General features: G+C 35.0%; 2 protein-coding genes across 5 annotated transcripts; one reads left to right on the forward strand and one right to left on the reverse strand.

Annotated features, from left to right (window-relative positions):
- The first annotated feature begins 3,074 nt into the window (after positions 1-3,074).
- Positions 3,075-4,080, forward strand: LOC147498241 (thioredoxin H2-like). Its single transcript, XM_086560307.1, has 3 exons — positions 3,075-3,458; positions 3,541-3,663; positions 3,751-4,080. Exons 1-3 carry the CDS (start codon positions 3,327-3,329, stop codon positions 3,892-3,894), a joined length of 399 nt encoding a protein of 132 aa, XP_086416433.1. The 5' UTR covers positions 3,075-3,326; the 3' UTR covers positions 3,895-4,080.
- A 2,334-nt stretch (positions 4,081-6,414) lies between these two features.
- Positions 6,415-13,795, reverse strand: LOC147498242 (plasma membrane ATPase 1). Of its 4 annotated transcripts, XM_086560306.1 has the most exons (22): positions 13,612-13,779; positions 13,462-13,529; positions 13,263-13,382; positions 13,074-13,172; positions 12,855-12,992; positions 12,268-12,402; positions 11,982-12,161; positions 11,672-11,878; positions 11,457-11,576; positions 11,238-11,357; positions 10,976-11,098; positions 10,787-10,891; positions 10,554-10,698; positions 9,474-9,638; positions 9,151-9,389; positions 8,951-8,983; positions 8,717-8,798; positions 8,461-8,621; positions 7,854-8,039; positions 7,589-7,771; positions 7,307-7,485; positions 6,415-6,834 (listed from the first exon to the last, which is right to left on the reverse strand). In XM_086560306.1, exons 2-22 carry the CDS (start codon positions 13,513-13,515, stop codon positions 6,738-6,740), a joined length of 2,871 nt encoding a protein of 956 aa, XP_086416432.1. In that variant the 5' UTR covers positions 13,516-13,529; positions 13,612-13,779; the 3' UTR covers positions 6,415-6,737. The 4 variants fall into 4 exon arrangements, with proteins under 4 accessions (XP_086416432.1, XP_086416431.1, XP_086416430.1 ...); XM_086560305.1 differs by having other exon boundaries at positions 13,462-13,795; XM_086560304.1 differs by having other exon boundaries at positions 9,151-9,638; positions 13,612-13,751.
- Between the last annotated feature and the right edge of the window lie 1,779 nt (positions 13,796-15,574).

A 15,574-nucleotide genomic window follows, 5' to 3' on the forward strand; every position in this document is an offset into this window, starting at 1 on the left:
AGTAGTCAAAATTGCACATCGTAAGATGGAGCGACATGTATCATATCTGTTGTTGGATCAAGCAGATTGTTTAGAAAGGAGATTTTTCTTTGTATGCCTAACGTTAGTATATCTCTGTAAGGAGATCATTGGTTAGTCTCAAAGGGGTTGACAAATCAAATACTAACGTCAGTCCCTGATGGATAAACTTGAACTCAAGAAGGAGAAGAAAAGAAAGACCAATGTTGGCTAATAAGTATGCGAACTTGGTTGATCCCAATGGTCCAATTGACCCATTTGGAAATCAATGAAAAACGAAGGAAATTTTATTTTGGTGATGAAAAAAGTATAAGGGCAGATTGATCTGCTTCAAGTGATTGATTCATTGCAGTACCTCAAATACCAATCTCATGTCACTAGATTGAAGGTAATACCAAATGGTAACCTACACATGAGCTATACAATTATCTAAGTTTGTCTGCAATCACACTACTCACTCCTTTCATTATAAAGAACGACATATTTCTGGATTTAGGCTTTGTTAAGAAGAAAATTTATGTTGTTGTGGGAAAAAACTGCAGTTTCTTTTCTATACAGCATGAGGTGTGGCAGCAGGCTCTACTGTAAGCGTAAGGTATGCGTTATCAATTGATCAGACTCAAAAACCATGGAGTACTACTTTGAGGGAGACAATTGAGTGACAAATTTTTTTTAGCTTATTAGTTAAACTTAGTTCTTTGGATTTGGCAATTTTGGTTGTCATAAATGCAGACATTTTCTGCTAGCCTTTTTTTACCGTTAGCAATGTTTTTTTGAAAATACATTATTTTTAAATATTCTTCTGGGTTTTGGAACTTCAGGACGATGCTATGGAGAAGGCAATCAAGAACAAAGTTGCCAAAGCAGTTGTGCCAGCTATCGATGTCAAATTTCAGGCATTAAGGTTCACATTTTGTTGTGTTTTCATTGTTGAATATGTACTTTACGTATGTACCTCTCAATATGTGAACTGATTAGAAGACACTTAATACTTTCTTTTTGTCACTTGGCCTTTTGTGTGTGTTTGTGTAGTGACTTAGGAGCAAAAGTTGTCCCACCGAAAAGAATTTTGAAGATGCTTCCTGAACTTTTTGATCACCAAGACCAAAATGTCCGCGCATCATCCAAAGGGCTGGCGCTTAAGCTTTGTCGTTGGATTGCGAAAGATCCAGTATAGAGTTGTTGTTTTATGGAATATTCTATTAGTTTGTCCCAAACTATGTTAGTCAAGGCTGAAACTTTGAATTAGACTGAATTAAGTAAATAAGTTTTCATGTTGTTTATTTATTTTCTGGAGTGTAAGATGTGATCACAAACAATCTGATTTTGATGATTGTGAAATTGGGTGTTTGGTGCAACTTTAGCTATTTGTTTCATTGTTTTCGTTACATGACTGTTTGTGATTTTTTTTTTTTTATTTTGAAATTGATGTTATTAGCAATGTTTGGTTAGTTACGCACAACTCTGTCAAATTTAGTACAAAAAATGTTGTATAACTGAATAAAAGACTGGCAAATTTTTTGCTTCAGTATTATTAGAATGTCATGCGTTATATAGAAACTTTAGTGTTTCTAGCTTACTAAATAAAAATTTAAACTAAGGCTTGCTTAGTCTCAATTTCAGTATGTGAAGCATTAGTTGAGTTACAATTTAATTTGCATTTAACATGTCGTGACATCTAACCGCTCAAGTTTTATGAATTATGCAACATATAAAATATTGGGCATTTGAGATGGCAATGTAGTAGGGGTGCAAGTGGATATCCAAATATTCGAATTCGATTCGAATTCGTATTCGAAAAATTGGATATTATCCGAAAATTTTGGATTCAGATTCAGATTCGAATATTTTTTTTATGTCCGAACTGGTTTCAGATACGGATTCGGATACTGCCATATCCGCATCCGATAATATCCGATCCGATTTAAAAAATTAATAGTTATTATATATAATTAATTTATTCATTTTTTATTGTATAAAATATTATATAAAATCATAAACTAATAATATAAAACTATAATAATAAAATAATAATAATAAATAACAAATATATATATTTATTATTATACTAGTTTTTATAGTGATAAAATGAATTATTTAAAGCAAATAAAATTTTAATTAATTTTAATTTTCGGATCGGATATTATCCGATATCCGTTTCGGATATCCGAAATCGGATTCGGATAAATTTTTTAATATCCGTCGGATTCGGATTCGGATATCGGTGTAAATTTTCGGATTCGAATTCGGATACAGACATATCCGCATCCGAACATATCCGTTTGCACCCCTACAATGTAGTATAGAAGTATTATTTGCATAATACTATACATTGGTTTGATTGTGATTGTAATTGGTGTAAAAACCAAATTCATGTTAGCAAACGTTCTTTGGTTTCGTAAAGATTGTATGCACTATAGACTTTATATCAAATGGACGTTGGTTGGTTGAATAGACCAAACCAAATTAACAACACAAACTGTATAATAGAAGTTAAAAAATAATAAAAATGTTAAACCGGTAATTTATAGTGGACTCTGAACTTTTAAATGATTAGCTATTAAGTGGGTGTTTGGTTCTCATTTTTTCAAAAAAGTATTTTTTCTTAAAAAACACTTTTATGAAAAAGTATTTATTCTAAAAACAGTTTTTCAATAAACATGTTTGGTTGTGAACTTTTTTTAAAATCGATTTCACACTATGATATATTTTGCTATTAATAAATCAGTCTAAAACATCCCAGTTCATTTGCCTTTATTCAAAAGTGTTTCCTTCAAAAAAAATAATTTTTTAACTTAAAAACAAGTTTTACCTAATTATCATAAAACAAGTTTTTTGGACCAAAAAGTGTTTTTGGATGAAAAAACTATTTTTTTTTAAATAGAAACCAAACACATTTATTTTTTCAAAAAATGTTTTTTCACTAATAAACACTTTTTAGCAATAAATAAATAGGATCCAAACACCCCCTAATGTAGTAGGCCCTATAATAAATATATTATTTATTCAAATAAATTTTAGGCTTTTAAATCAGCTCATGGCCGGGCAAAATGGCTAGTCTTTAAAGCCTTGGGCCTTTTCGGTCATGTTGTCCAATAAATAAAGGGCGTGGAGTACTGGATATGGAATCTCTTTTGCCGAACTTGTGGACAATAAATAAATGTTGGAGCCTAAAGAGTCTTGCTTTCTGGGAAACTGTGCAAAAGTTGCAGTGGGCTAGTGGACCTTTTTATTATTAATAATCACCTTGTCTTCTTTAAATAATTTATTTTTACCACATATATAGAGAGGGAGGAGATATCAAGAAGATGGGATCAATCATGTCTGCTTTTTCTGGTGCTGCGGCTGCTGCTTCTTCGGGACCTTCAAGAGTTCAAGCTTTTCATTCTTCTTCTGAATGGAAAAATCATCTCAACGCTATCAAAGATGATTCTAGTCTGGTAAGTGGGCTAACACATCTAGTGACCCATTACCCATCTGTTCATCTAATTTTTTTATCTAATGGGTTGATTTTTATTTTAGATGGTGATTGATTTTACTGCTTCATGGTGTGGTCCATGTAAATTCATTGAGCCTGCTTTCATTGACTTGTCAAACAAATTTACTGACGTCATATTTGTTAAAATTGACGTCGATGAGTTAAAAGTAAGTTTTTATTATTTGGTTATTATTAATTTATTTTTTAATTTTGGCTTTTTATGAATGGTGGTGGTGTGTTTACGATGATTGCAGGAAGTGGCTCAAGAATTTTCTGTGCAAGCGATGCCAACTTTCGTGCTTTTTAGAAAAGGAAAGCAAGTTGATAAAGTTGTTGGGGCCAAAAAGGATGAGCTCCATAGGAAGATTGAATTTGAATTGCATAGAGCACAAGTATGAGTTGAGTAGCACAAAATTATGGTTGTGTTTGTTTTTGTTTTGCTATTGTTTCCCTTTATGTATTTTAATTCAATAGAAGTTGTGCTTTTTTAATTTATCGTTCTTGAATTATTTGTTGTGTTATTTTGTTGTCCACTTATTGTGGTAGTTGGCAACTTGGCAATTATGTATATGCTTGTTTGAATCTCTGAAGGCTGATTGCTAGATTGTAGGGTCTTTGATTCTAAAGAAAAAGGGAAAAAAAATCTTAGGTCATTCTTTAGCATTCAGCGATGCAAACAAACAATGGATAGTATTCCAAATCGAGTCCGGTTCCTCTATAACCGGGTACAGAGAACCACACACACATACATTGCACACACACATCTCGGAACACACACAGGTATCGAGACACATTTCGGATTCGGATCAACGGTGAGATAACACTGTTACAGAAATGATCTCTGTACCCGGGTTGTAGAGATCTCGAGTACTTCCAAATCAATGTCTTGATAAAGCCTTGTTAAAGAAGAGAGTTAAAAGGGGGAAATGTGACCCCATATAACTTGGATGTCACAGCAATCTTACATTGGGCGTTTTGCCGTGAGAGAAATGCATTGCCTTTTCACAAATCACAGCACAACACAGAACTGAGCATTATAACAATTCCGTTTTAGTATCACTCAAAACTTGGTAAAGTGAATACGCTATTATGTATTGGTGTGTCTTATGTTTTTGCGAGCTTCATAATAAGTTCAGAAATTTTCACTCTTGTAATCCTCACACCAGTGTCTGACAAACTCGTGTAAATGAATTTAAATCACCACTAGAAAATATGGACATGATCTTGTCCAACTCAGTTCACAATCATGCAAAAACAATGTGATATTGTGATGTACTTATGTTCGTATAAAAATCTCTCCAGTTTGTTTTGAACCTAAAGAGTTGAGCAATTCTTATCCTGTTGATGGTTTATTAAAATGAGGCACAACCAAAAAGGACTTGGTTTTAAAAATAAAAAACAGCCTTAAAAGATAAAATAGAGAGTGACTCTCAAGGACAAAAATGACAAAAATGCCGAAAAAATAACTCTCAAAGACACCTTTTTATTTTTATAACTCACAAGGACCGGGTAGATGAAAAGTCAAGTATACCCTTGACGCGAAATAAAAAACGGATCGGGTAGATGAAATGTCAAGTATATCCCTGACGCAAAATAATTAACGTTCCGGCCCAAACGAAATGACCCGGTGTATTTAGTATGAACATTGAATGTTCATAGTCCTTAGGTATAAACATTCAATGTTTATAGTCTTTGGGTATGAACATTGATTGGGTATGAATCAATGTTTATAGTCATTGGGTATGAACATTCAATGTCCATAGTTTTTGGATATGAACATTCAATATTCATAGTCCTTTGGGTATGAATATTGATTGGATATGAATATTCAATGTTTATAGTCCTTGGATATGAACATTCAATGTTCATAGTCCTATGAGTCCTATGGGTATGAACATTCAATGTTTATAGTCTTTGGGTATGAATATTCAATGTTCACAGTGAACATTCGATGTTCATAGTCCTTGGATATGAACATTCAATGTTTATAGTCCTTGGGTATGAACATTGATTGGATATGAACATTCAATGTTCATAGTCCTTTGGGTATAAACATTCAATGTTCATAATTCGATGTTCATAGTTCTTGGATATGAACATTCAATGTTCATAGTATTTTGGATATGAACATTGAGTGGGTATGAACATTCAATGTTCATAGTCTATGGGTCATATGAACATTTGATGTTCATAGTCTTTAGTCCTTTGGGTATGAACATTCAATGTTCAGCCTTTGTGTATGAATATTGATTGGGTATGAACATTGACATCAATATATTGTATAAGATACATTCACCTACATTTAATGTTCATACATCAATATATTGTATAAGGTACATACACCAGCAGAAAATATGAACACTCATTGTTCATAATAAATTGACAAAAAAAGTAAAATTGAAAAATATTTATTTTAAATCCGAGTCATTTGTCTTTGAGAATTATTTTCACGAAAGAGTATAATTGGTATTTTAAAAAATGTAAAAAGACAGGGCTAACTTATTTTGTCCTTGAGGGTTACTAATTTTGAAATAATGGGTTTGTAAATTACTTTTCCCCAAAATTTGTCTTTGTGAGTTACTCATAAAAAATCATATCCTCTAAACTTCATTTTCCCCAAATTGGGCCTTGGGACCAATTTCTTGAAGATAAAAAGCGAAAGCTACTAGGTTACTAGAATGGTTTGTGAATTTTTTATATTAGAACGCTGATCTCATTGTAGTAGTTCCTCACCTTATGCCACTACTTGGAAAGGGTGACCGAACTACTAAACGATCAGCATTCCAATATCAAAATAACTGTTTCCACGTAAGAATTGCTTGTATTTGTTTCCATTACGAAAAATTTCAGGTCCAGCTTTACCCATCTAGTAACTGGAGGCTGGAGCTCTAACGCTAAAACTTAATCTGTACCAGTGCTGCTGCAATCACAAGTTCAATGGATAACATAGAAAGCAGGCCATCGACAAAATGTTCACAACCACAAATATGAAATGTCAGCTAGTAGACCCCATCCAGCATGTACAGAGGAGACAAAATGCCGCATTTAGTCGCAGCTGTGATGCTAAAATTGAATGCACAACTCACAATCGCTATATAAAATTTCTACAAGCTAGAAATAATAATGTGGAGTTTACTGTAATTGTAAGTGAGTGAATTACAATCCTTTACTGTCAGACTTCACTCCCTCTTTCTCAAAACTAACGGAGGATTTTGAAAACTGAGAGAACTCGGATCCCAACTCAAACGGTATAAGATTGTTGGATTGTGTCTATGTCGAGTCCCTTCAATCGCACTACTGATTCAACGTGACCTTTCAGGGTATGAAGTTCTCTAAGCCTGCACACCACAACAATGAAACATTAATTAACAGAGCTGGCCAGCATATTTTAGCCTTTCTTCAAATCCATGAAAATAAGTTAGATGGTTAGGTCATTTTCAGGATAGACTGCCAATTGTTGCATGACAAAACAAAAGGTTAAAGTTATTTGGTGGGTTCATGTTCATGCAAAACCTGAAATATTTCATTGGATTAGCATTTCCCAGTCAAGCACATAAGTCAATGTTGACGTATTGTACCATTAGATAATCAGCACTTGTTTGTGAATCTCCTCACACCCATAAGAAGGAAACTAATAAATACTCTCCAACGATTGAGTGTATAATGACTTGAGTCTCCAGGTAGTCCACGAAATGGAAAAAGAAATTGTATGTAATAGGAGGAAAACGAAAAGGTCGTCATGAAGAAATAGATAAAAGAACCAACTCCTCTGAACATCCATTTCTGAATTGATTATTAACAAATACCTACCTTGCAATCTCAGCCCGTCTTTTGGCCTCTTCAGCCATCTGATTAAGTTCAGTAACGCTTCCTCTGTCAGTGAACATCTTGGTATCAGGTGCGTCCAGCCCATGGAGCGTCCTCTGAGCATGTGCCCACTTAAGCTCACGTGCCTCCTTCCCAAAATCCTTTTGCCTTGTGAATGCAATCTGCCAGAGTGGAGAAATAGCCAGAAGCAAATGTAAGGTCTCCACGCCCAAAATCAGTACTAAAACAATTTTCAGAAGAAATATGATGATGTGCAGATCATACCCTTTGCTCAATAACAAGGTCCCACGCCCTCCCGCTTAAAGCATAGCGGATTATGAACTTTATGACATCAAGAGGGAAGTAGAAGACGATGTTATAAAGCCATATCACTCCAGCCCAACCCCAGCCGATACCTTCAATAGCAGCAAAACCCCAGTTTGCATACACTGCTATAAGAGTAGCAATCTGCACAAAATGAAAAATGAGACCAGTGGTGCTTAGTGGAAAAAGGTCGAATTTCAAGCATAGGAATATGAAGTTGGCTCACCAGCTGAGCAACTGCAAAAGCAATTACAAGCAACCACCCTGGGCGCTCAACAAAGGACCAACTCCTTGATCGCGTCACAAATATGAGGGCCTGGCTGATTGTGCTCACTTGAAGGTATATTGCTGAGGCAAGCTTTTTGAAGTCGTCTTGAGCCTCTTTCTGAAGACTAGAAACCTTGAAATGGCGCTGGAGAACAACCATATGCAAACACAGAATTGAGAAAAAAGGTAACTCCTGTTAAAACTACTAGCAATAAACTCAAAACCAAACCATGGATTTAAAGAACGTATACTACGTCCTTTCTAAAAATATACACGATATATACATAAAACACTCTTAACTTTCTCATCAGTAGGAGACTATGAGATAGAAGAAATAAACATGTGCATTTTTCAACAAAATGTAATAATAATACGAAGATTTCTAACATTTTTTTCAGGGAGAACATTAAAAATATATATATGTTTTTTTTATTTATTTTTTAAAATAAAAGCACAGAAACATCCGTTATAAAATCCAAACTTAGAAAACACGATTTTCGAGCTTGGTCATGCCCAATTCCTACGTTAACTTGGTAATAATAGTATACAAGAAAATATCGTCTCACCGGGAAGAAATCTGTTTTATAAGCAGCCCAAAAGAAAATGACTGTCATCATTGCTAAGTAACCGCCAAGAATTATGCCCGTGGCAAAGATCTCAGCCAACTTCCAGCTGTCTGGCAAAGGAGACGGTTTCACCCTGTCCTTCGAAATTGTCATAATGGTTCCTGTCATCATAGAAGCTAGTCTTAGTGACAGGAAACTGAAATACATGAATCACAGAAGAAAAAATGGGGAAAAAATTCATCTAAAAGACACAAACCGTCATTTAGGATTGCAATGATGAGCACCATGAAAGGTGGAAAATCAAACTTCCATAGAAGAGCGAGCAACATGAAACCAAGCTGTCAAATGAAAATCATGGTGAGAAGGTAAGAACTGTACAACTTGATGATAGAAATCTAAAAAGACTCCTATCTAGTATGCCTACTCTTTTTCCAGATTACAGTACTCAAATGATGCAAGTGAATAACCCTGAGACTACCAGGAAGCTTACCACAATACGAATTGTGATGGAAACTGCATATATCTGCAACCACCAAAAACGTTATCAAGAAAAGAAAACACAAAACATGATCTAGTTTTCATTTCATTTACTATCCAAAAAAACAAAAAACGGCAATCAAATTGCAGGCGAAAGGATAAATGTAAAGTATAGCTAATCCATACTAGACCATGAACAGAATAAAAAATTACCGTATAGTTTTTCATCCTCTGAAAGATTGCTCTACTGGTCAATACAGCACTGATGATGACACTTAGGCCAGGTTCTGTCAGGACAATGTCAGAAGCACTACGAGCCGCATCAGTTGAATCAGCGATTGCTATTCCAATGTCAGCCTTCTTAAGGGCAGGAGCATCATTCACTCCATCACCAGTCATTCCACATATATGTTTCCTCGCTTGCAAGCGTTTCACAATCTCATATTTGTGCTCTAAAACAATAAAACGCAATGAGATGCAAACTTTAAGCACCCATAAGACAATTTGACACCTTATATGATGATAGTGAACCATACCAGGGAAGACACCAGCAAAACCATCAGCTTTCTCTATTAGATCATCAATAGGCAAGGCTGCAATTGATTCATCCTTGTTCTGACCTAGTAGAGCAGATGAAGGATACATATTCGTTCCCATTCCCAGACGACGACCTGTTTCCTTTGCTATTGCCAACTGATCACCTGACACAAGTAAAAAAAGAACGAAAATAAATAAATAAAATCAAGTAAATTGATCCAGGTAGTGAAGAAAATCACAAAATCAAAGAGTAAGCGACATATATAAATAAGAATAGGTCACTGAAAAGAGAGTCACAATAAAAAGTAGAGGCATAAGAAGTAGATTTAGATATGAAACATGGACAATAAGAGGTACAAGTATAATATGCAGGAGGCTATCGTGCATTATAGAACTGGACAAAACAAGTCACGTTTCAGTGCAGTTGTCTGTAAGCTTTGAGATTGGTTTTTTACTATGGGTTGACAGAAAGCAAATACTCTTTTTCCCCGCTTAAGGATGGATCGGCCTACGTGACCTGGCAATATGAAGGGTTGACAGAAAATGGATGTACATGGAAAGTTATCTTAAAGCATTGACACACATTTCAAAATTTGGAATCATGAAGATAACCTTAGAAACTAAAGCTTTTAAGAAAATCACAATGAACACAAAAAGATATTGTAATCTAAACCAATCTCCATATTTTAAAATGAATCATCTATGGAGACAGATTTTAGAAGACCACAAAATTAACGGTGCGTGGATAAAAAATACCTTAGGGGAAAGATGGAGGGGTTAGTGAAGTGCGACAAGATACGAAAAACCTTTACAAAGATCTTAAAATTGGAACTGACAACTGTATCAGTCCAATTCTCAATTATTATAACATGTATGTTTTTAACATAACAATACGTAGGATGGTTTAGTAGAGGATGAAATAACCCTTTCTCTGCTTATATATGATGAAGTTACTAATACTAATCTTGGTATGAATGACAGAACTAGATGAAAACCAAAAATAATTTTCATTATCAATTTTCATGTACAAAAACCTGTAGTTTTCACAAAAAGGAGGTAAATGGCATAACAATACCTACCTGTGATCATTTTAACATTGACACCAAGGTTCAGAGCCCTCCTAATTGTCTCAGCGCTGTCATGTCTAGGAGGATCAAACAGAGGCATCAAGGCAATGAACTGCCATGGACCCCCAGGACTCTCTTTCCTTCCTTCCGGAACTTCCTGGACAGCATTTACAATAGTAAAAGAGTTTCAGTGATGCTTTCTATGAGAGCACATTGATTCAGAGGGAAAACAGAATATCAGTTACCTGGTATGCTACTCCAAGTGACCTTAGGCCTCTCTCTGCAAATTTATCGATGATGGTATGAACTCTACGCTCTATGTCTGACTTATTGTGTGCAAGATTTAGGATCTAAGAAACATACTTGAATGAGAATCAGGATAAAAAAAAATAACAATATAGAGCCACAATAAATGCGTAGGTAGACGAATTTACCTGCTCAGGTGCACCCTTACTGACACGATGCATTTTGCCTTCACTGTCAATATAAGTTAAAGCTGTTCGCTTGTCAGTCGGATTGAATGGAAGGAAGTGAATCTCACGAATACCAGCTCGCGCCTATTGGCAGGAGGAGAAAGGGACAAGTCAGCCAAAAGAAAATATGGGGAAAAGAACAGAGGTAATAAGCTCCAATAAAAAAAATAATAATAAAAAAAAATAAAAATCTTTTTCACAATGAGATGGTTCGTCCACTTACCTCCTTTGGATCAGCCAGCATTCCAACTATAGCAGCGTCTATTGCATCCTGATTCTCCACACGAGAAGCTCTGGCTGCCATCAGAACGACGCTATCTGGGTCTACTCCTTTCATGAAAATCTGAACAAAAGAATATCATGCAGATCTATCAGGTCTATATTCCAGAACGTATGTTAGGTTAGAAAAAGAACAAACCAGCAGCAGTATTATCCGTCTAACCTCAATAAGATTTCTGTCTACTGAGAGCTTGTTCAGGGTCAAAGTTCCAGTTTTATCACTGCAAAGCACATCCATGCCTGCCATTTCCTCTATTGCTGTCATTCTCTTCGTGATGGCTCCCTGCATTAGTTAAATTCCAGAGGTATCACTGTTATCAAATTTTGTAAACCACACAAAATCAAAATTAAAAAACCTTGAAAAGTACTCTGACAAACCTGTTGAGCTAGGCGATGGGAACCAATTGCCATTGTAACTGACAAAACTGTCGGCATTGCAATGGGAATTCCTCCAATGAGCAGCACCAAGAGGTTGTCAATTCCTGGACGATACTTCCGGTCTTGTATGGGATACATGACGATGATCTCTATAATCATTCCCACGGCAATGGAACATATGCAGAAGTTCCCAATAGCAGTTAAGACCTAAGAAGTAGTGTATATACAGATATAAAACTAGCACAGAAAAGTGAATAGGAATATAGATAAATCACTTCAACAAGAAATTTTCTTTTTCTGTATTACTTACCTTTTGGAAATGGCCAACTTGATTTGTGGAGTCTACAAGATGGGCAGCTTTTCCGAAGAAGGTATGAACACCAGTGGCGATCACAACAGCTTCAAGCTCACCTTGTTTGCATGTAGAGCCAGAGTAAACACCATCTCCTGGGCCCTTTGTTACAGGAAGGGACTCCCCTGTTAGAGAAGACTGAAAATTCAAAAGGAGAACAGATCAGAATTTTAAGAGGGTGGAGGGGTATTCTCGATTGCATAATGAGTTTTAAAAAGGGACGATCATTAGATAGTAGAGTCACCTGGTCAATTTTTAACGGGTCTCCCTCGAGGAGACGAGCATCGGCTGGTACTATGTCTCCAAGTTTTATACTGATGACATCTCCAGGAACAAGAACTGCTGCATCTTCTTCGTTCCACTTTCCATCTCGAAGTACCTATTTTAGTTTCATGAACCCATAACAATTTTAGATACCACATGGAAATGAAACAAATTCGAAAAACGTCACTCAACTTATTATTTTTACTCTTCACTTAGAATATCACTGACTTACTACTATCAAGCCTAAAATATCATTATTTTCACCTAAATGACCCCATCACTCAAATTCTAGTTTATTCTTTATCTAAACCCAACACTCAATTTCTCATCATTAGGCATAATACTGAAAACTATACCAACTCCAAACAACTAAAGTCGGCTTCCAAAAGCAGATTTCGGCTTGAAAAAAGCCTTTTTAAAACCAATGGTGTTCATAACTTCTTTAAAATAGATTCTAAACAACAGCTATAATTATCAGATGCAGCTTAAAATTAAAACAGATCAGTGAAGAAAACAACTAAATGCAAACAGAAAACCTGTATAAGCAAAATCTGTTCAATCTAGTACCTTAGCCTTAGGGGCTAGACGCGCCATAAGAGCTGCAGCGGCATTTCCGGCATTATTTTCCTCAATGAAGCTAATCGTTGAGTTAATAACAAGTAGAGTAATAATCCCCACAAAATCCTGCCAGTCAGGAGGCTTTCCCTGCAACACAATTCTTAAAAATCAGAACAAAATCACATAAAACAAACAAACAACTTCATAAAACACATAATTTAAGCTCACCCCTCCATTTGCTAGTGCTATAGCCATAATTGCAGCTGCTTCCATGACCCAAGACAAAGGGTTCCACATGAAGCCTAAGAACTTCAAAAACTTACTTTCCTATAAACACATAGAAATGAAATAAAGATCAAATTTTGAAGCAAAATGAATAAAACAAATGGCATATATAAGAGTGTCAATGAAACAAACCTTCTTTTCCTCTAACTTGTTATGACCAAAAATGACTAATCTCTCTTCAGCACCAGCACTTGTTAAACCATCTTTACTACATCTCAAATTCTCAAATACTTCTTCAATGGGTATGTTTTCCTGCACTCAAAACATCACAAAACTCATCAAAAAACCAAAAAAATGTACTTTACATGAAAAAGAAGAGATAAACAAGTACCAAATCCACAACTTCCTTTAACACAGCTTCAAGAACCTCAACTTTTTCACCCATATCTTTCTTCCTCTCTAGAAAACAAAAAAAGGGTCTTAGGAAGAAGAAAGCATGAAAATGAGCTAATGGAAAGAAGGAAGAGAAAGGGGTATGTACCAAAAGCTTAAGAAGAAGAAGAGTAATAAGTAACGTTTTTTTTTTAGCTGTGTTTCATTTTTATAACTTCAAACTTTTTTCAGTTCACCAGCTTAAAAGCTAATCAGAGTGAGAGAAAAGAGTGGGGGGTTAGTTTGGTTAAATTGATAAAGGCAGGCAAGCACGTTCGACCAGTCTCCAAGATAAACGGTCACATAAGTAGAACATGTACTTGGCGGGTACAAGTCTCTTTTTTATTTTTATTTTTCATTTTAATACTATTCACATTTTCACCAACCTCATTTGTTTTTTACGAGTAAATAGAGTTATTACAGTCTTGATTTTGTGGGATCTTCTCACTAACTCAACATTTTGTAATTGCATGGGGAAGTGTTTATAAGTAGGGGGGAGGTCAGAGATTTTGGGGTGTTATTAGAGATCCTAATTGTGAAAAGTACACCCTAAATGCAGGGGAAGTGTTTATAAGTACGGGAGAGGTCAGAGATTTTTTTATTTTATTTTTTCTCTCAAAAAAATATGTGAAAAGTACACCCTAAATGACATAACATATATATGATCATGTGTACCCAATTAGCAAAATGACATTTTATCAGCAACTAGTGGCCTAGTGGGTAATGTCAACAACTTTTTGCCCACTGGGAACAAAATGACATTATCCGAATCAGGAAATTATCCATATAAATAAATGTAGTAATTTTTCTAATAAATCAGGACACACCCGAATTACTGTTCCAACAAATTGATGGAATATTTCCATGCACCTAGGACATATTGTGTTCTCTTAGTCAGACGGGCCTAGGAATAAAATCGACTTTTTAGGTAAGTAGATGGATTTTCATCGTAAAAAAAAGAAAATTAAATTCACTGTAATGTGCAATTCCTAAAGTTCATGTAAACTGTGACCACAGATTCTGGATAGGAAATTAGGAACAAGGAAGATCGCCCAACGTGTGTGTGAGTAGAATTATTAATCTTGTTAAACTAGCAAATTTATTCTTCATTGCAAGTTTGTTTTACACCTGTGTATAGGAAAAATGCGCCTAACAATATCACCAAATTGCGTACGGTAAGCAATGATAGAGAGAGTATATGTGTTGAAGTAAAAGAGAAGTGAAACCGACGTAAATTTCAACCATTGGACCATGAAAGTCATGGGCAGATCATCTGTTGAGCTTATTTGGTCTACTCACTCTATTTCTTTTCTGCATTTCGTTGACCCAATCCCTGACTTCCACTCCACCTTATTTGACAATTGTTTTGCTGGCTCTCCCACGCGGTACGCTTACTGCTCAAGGATCAAAATATGGAATTCGGTAAATATATCGGTGTATCTAAAAACCAATATATATCGGATATATATTAGATATATCTAGTTTTTTTTGTGACAAGTCAAAATTTTGTTTTGTATGTTGATATATCCGAAATATCATCTATTATATCAAAAATATCAATAATATATAGGTTAAAGTCAACAATATTAATCAAAATCAACAATTTATATTGTATATATCATATATATCGGTCGATATATATTATTATATCAAAAATTTTGATATATATAAAAAAAAAAATTCAATATTCAGTAGATATATATTAGATATATCAATATCGGTATACTAAAAAATAATATATATCGGATATGCGATATTTTGTTCCTTGCTGCTCAAAACTCTTACTAAATCAACCTCAACCTGACATTGATTTACTGGAGCTTTCTAAGACTGGGATAAAATATTCAAGTGTATCTCACGCACATGAGATTATGTGTGTATGTGGATATCCAGTATCCCGAAAACTTGTCCACCATGATGTTGTTATTTTATTATTTGTCTATACTCTATACTAGTTTCTAGATAGCGATCCATTGAGATATATGGCGACTCAATCATCAACAAGTGGACGGGTATGATTTTGTCGACCTCAGATCGTACAACTGTGAATTTTTCCAACGATCTGTGTTTGA

Source organism: Coptis chinensis, chromosome 5 (assembly GCF_015680905.1).
Source record: "Coptis chinensis isolate HL-2020 chromosome 5, ASM1568090v1, whole genome shotgun sequence".
Classification (NCBI taxonomy): domain Eukaryota; kingdom Viridiplantae; phylum Streptophyta; class Magnoliopsida; order Ranunculales; family Ranunculaceae; genus Coptis; species Coptis chinensis.

What these genes read in the sequence shown, in the direction of transcription:
- LOC147498241 (XM_086560307.1), top strand. Translation starts at nt 3,327, where the DNA reads ATGGGATCAATCATGTCTGCTTTTTCTGGTGCTGCGGCTGCTGCTTCT. An exon ending in TCAAAGATGATTCTAGTCTG is followed by an intron (nt 3,459 to 3,540) that starts GTAAGTGGGCTA and finishes TTTTTATTTTAG; the next exon opens with ATGGTGATTGATTTTACTGC. An exon ending in TTGACGTCGATGAGTTAAAA is followed by an intron (nt 3,664 to 3,750) that starts GTAAGTTTTTAT and finishes CGATGATTGCAG; the next exon opens with GAAGTGGCTCAAGAATTTTC.
- LOC147498242 (XM_086560304.1), bottom strand. Translation starts at nt 13,515, where the DNA reads ATGGGTGAAAAAGTTGAGGTTCTTGAAGCTGTGTTAAAGGAAGTTGTG. An exon ending in GTCTAGCCCCTAAGGCTAAG is followed by an intron (nt 12,403 to 12,854) that starts GTACTAGATTGA and finishes AAACTAAAATAG; the next exon opens with GTACTTCGAGATGGAAAGTG. An exon ending in CATTGCAATCCTAAATGACG is followed by an intron (nt 8,622 to 8,716) that starts GTTTGTGTCTTT and finishes CTATGATGACAG; the next exon opens with GAACCATTATGACAATTTCG.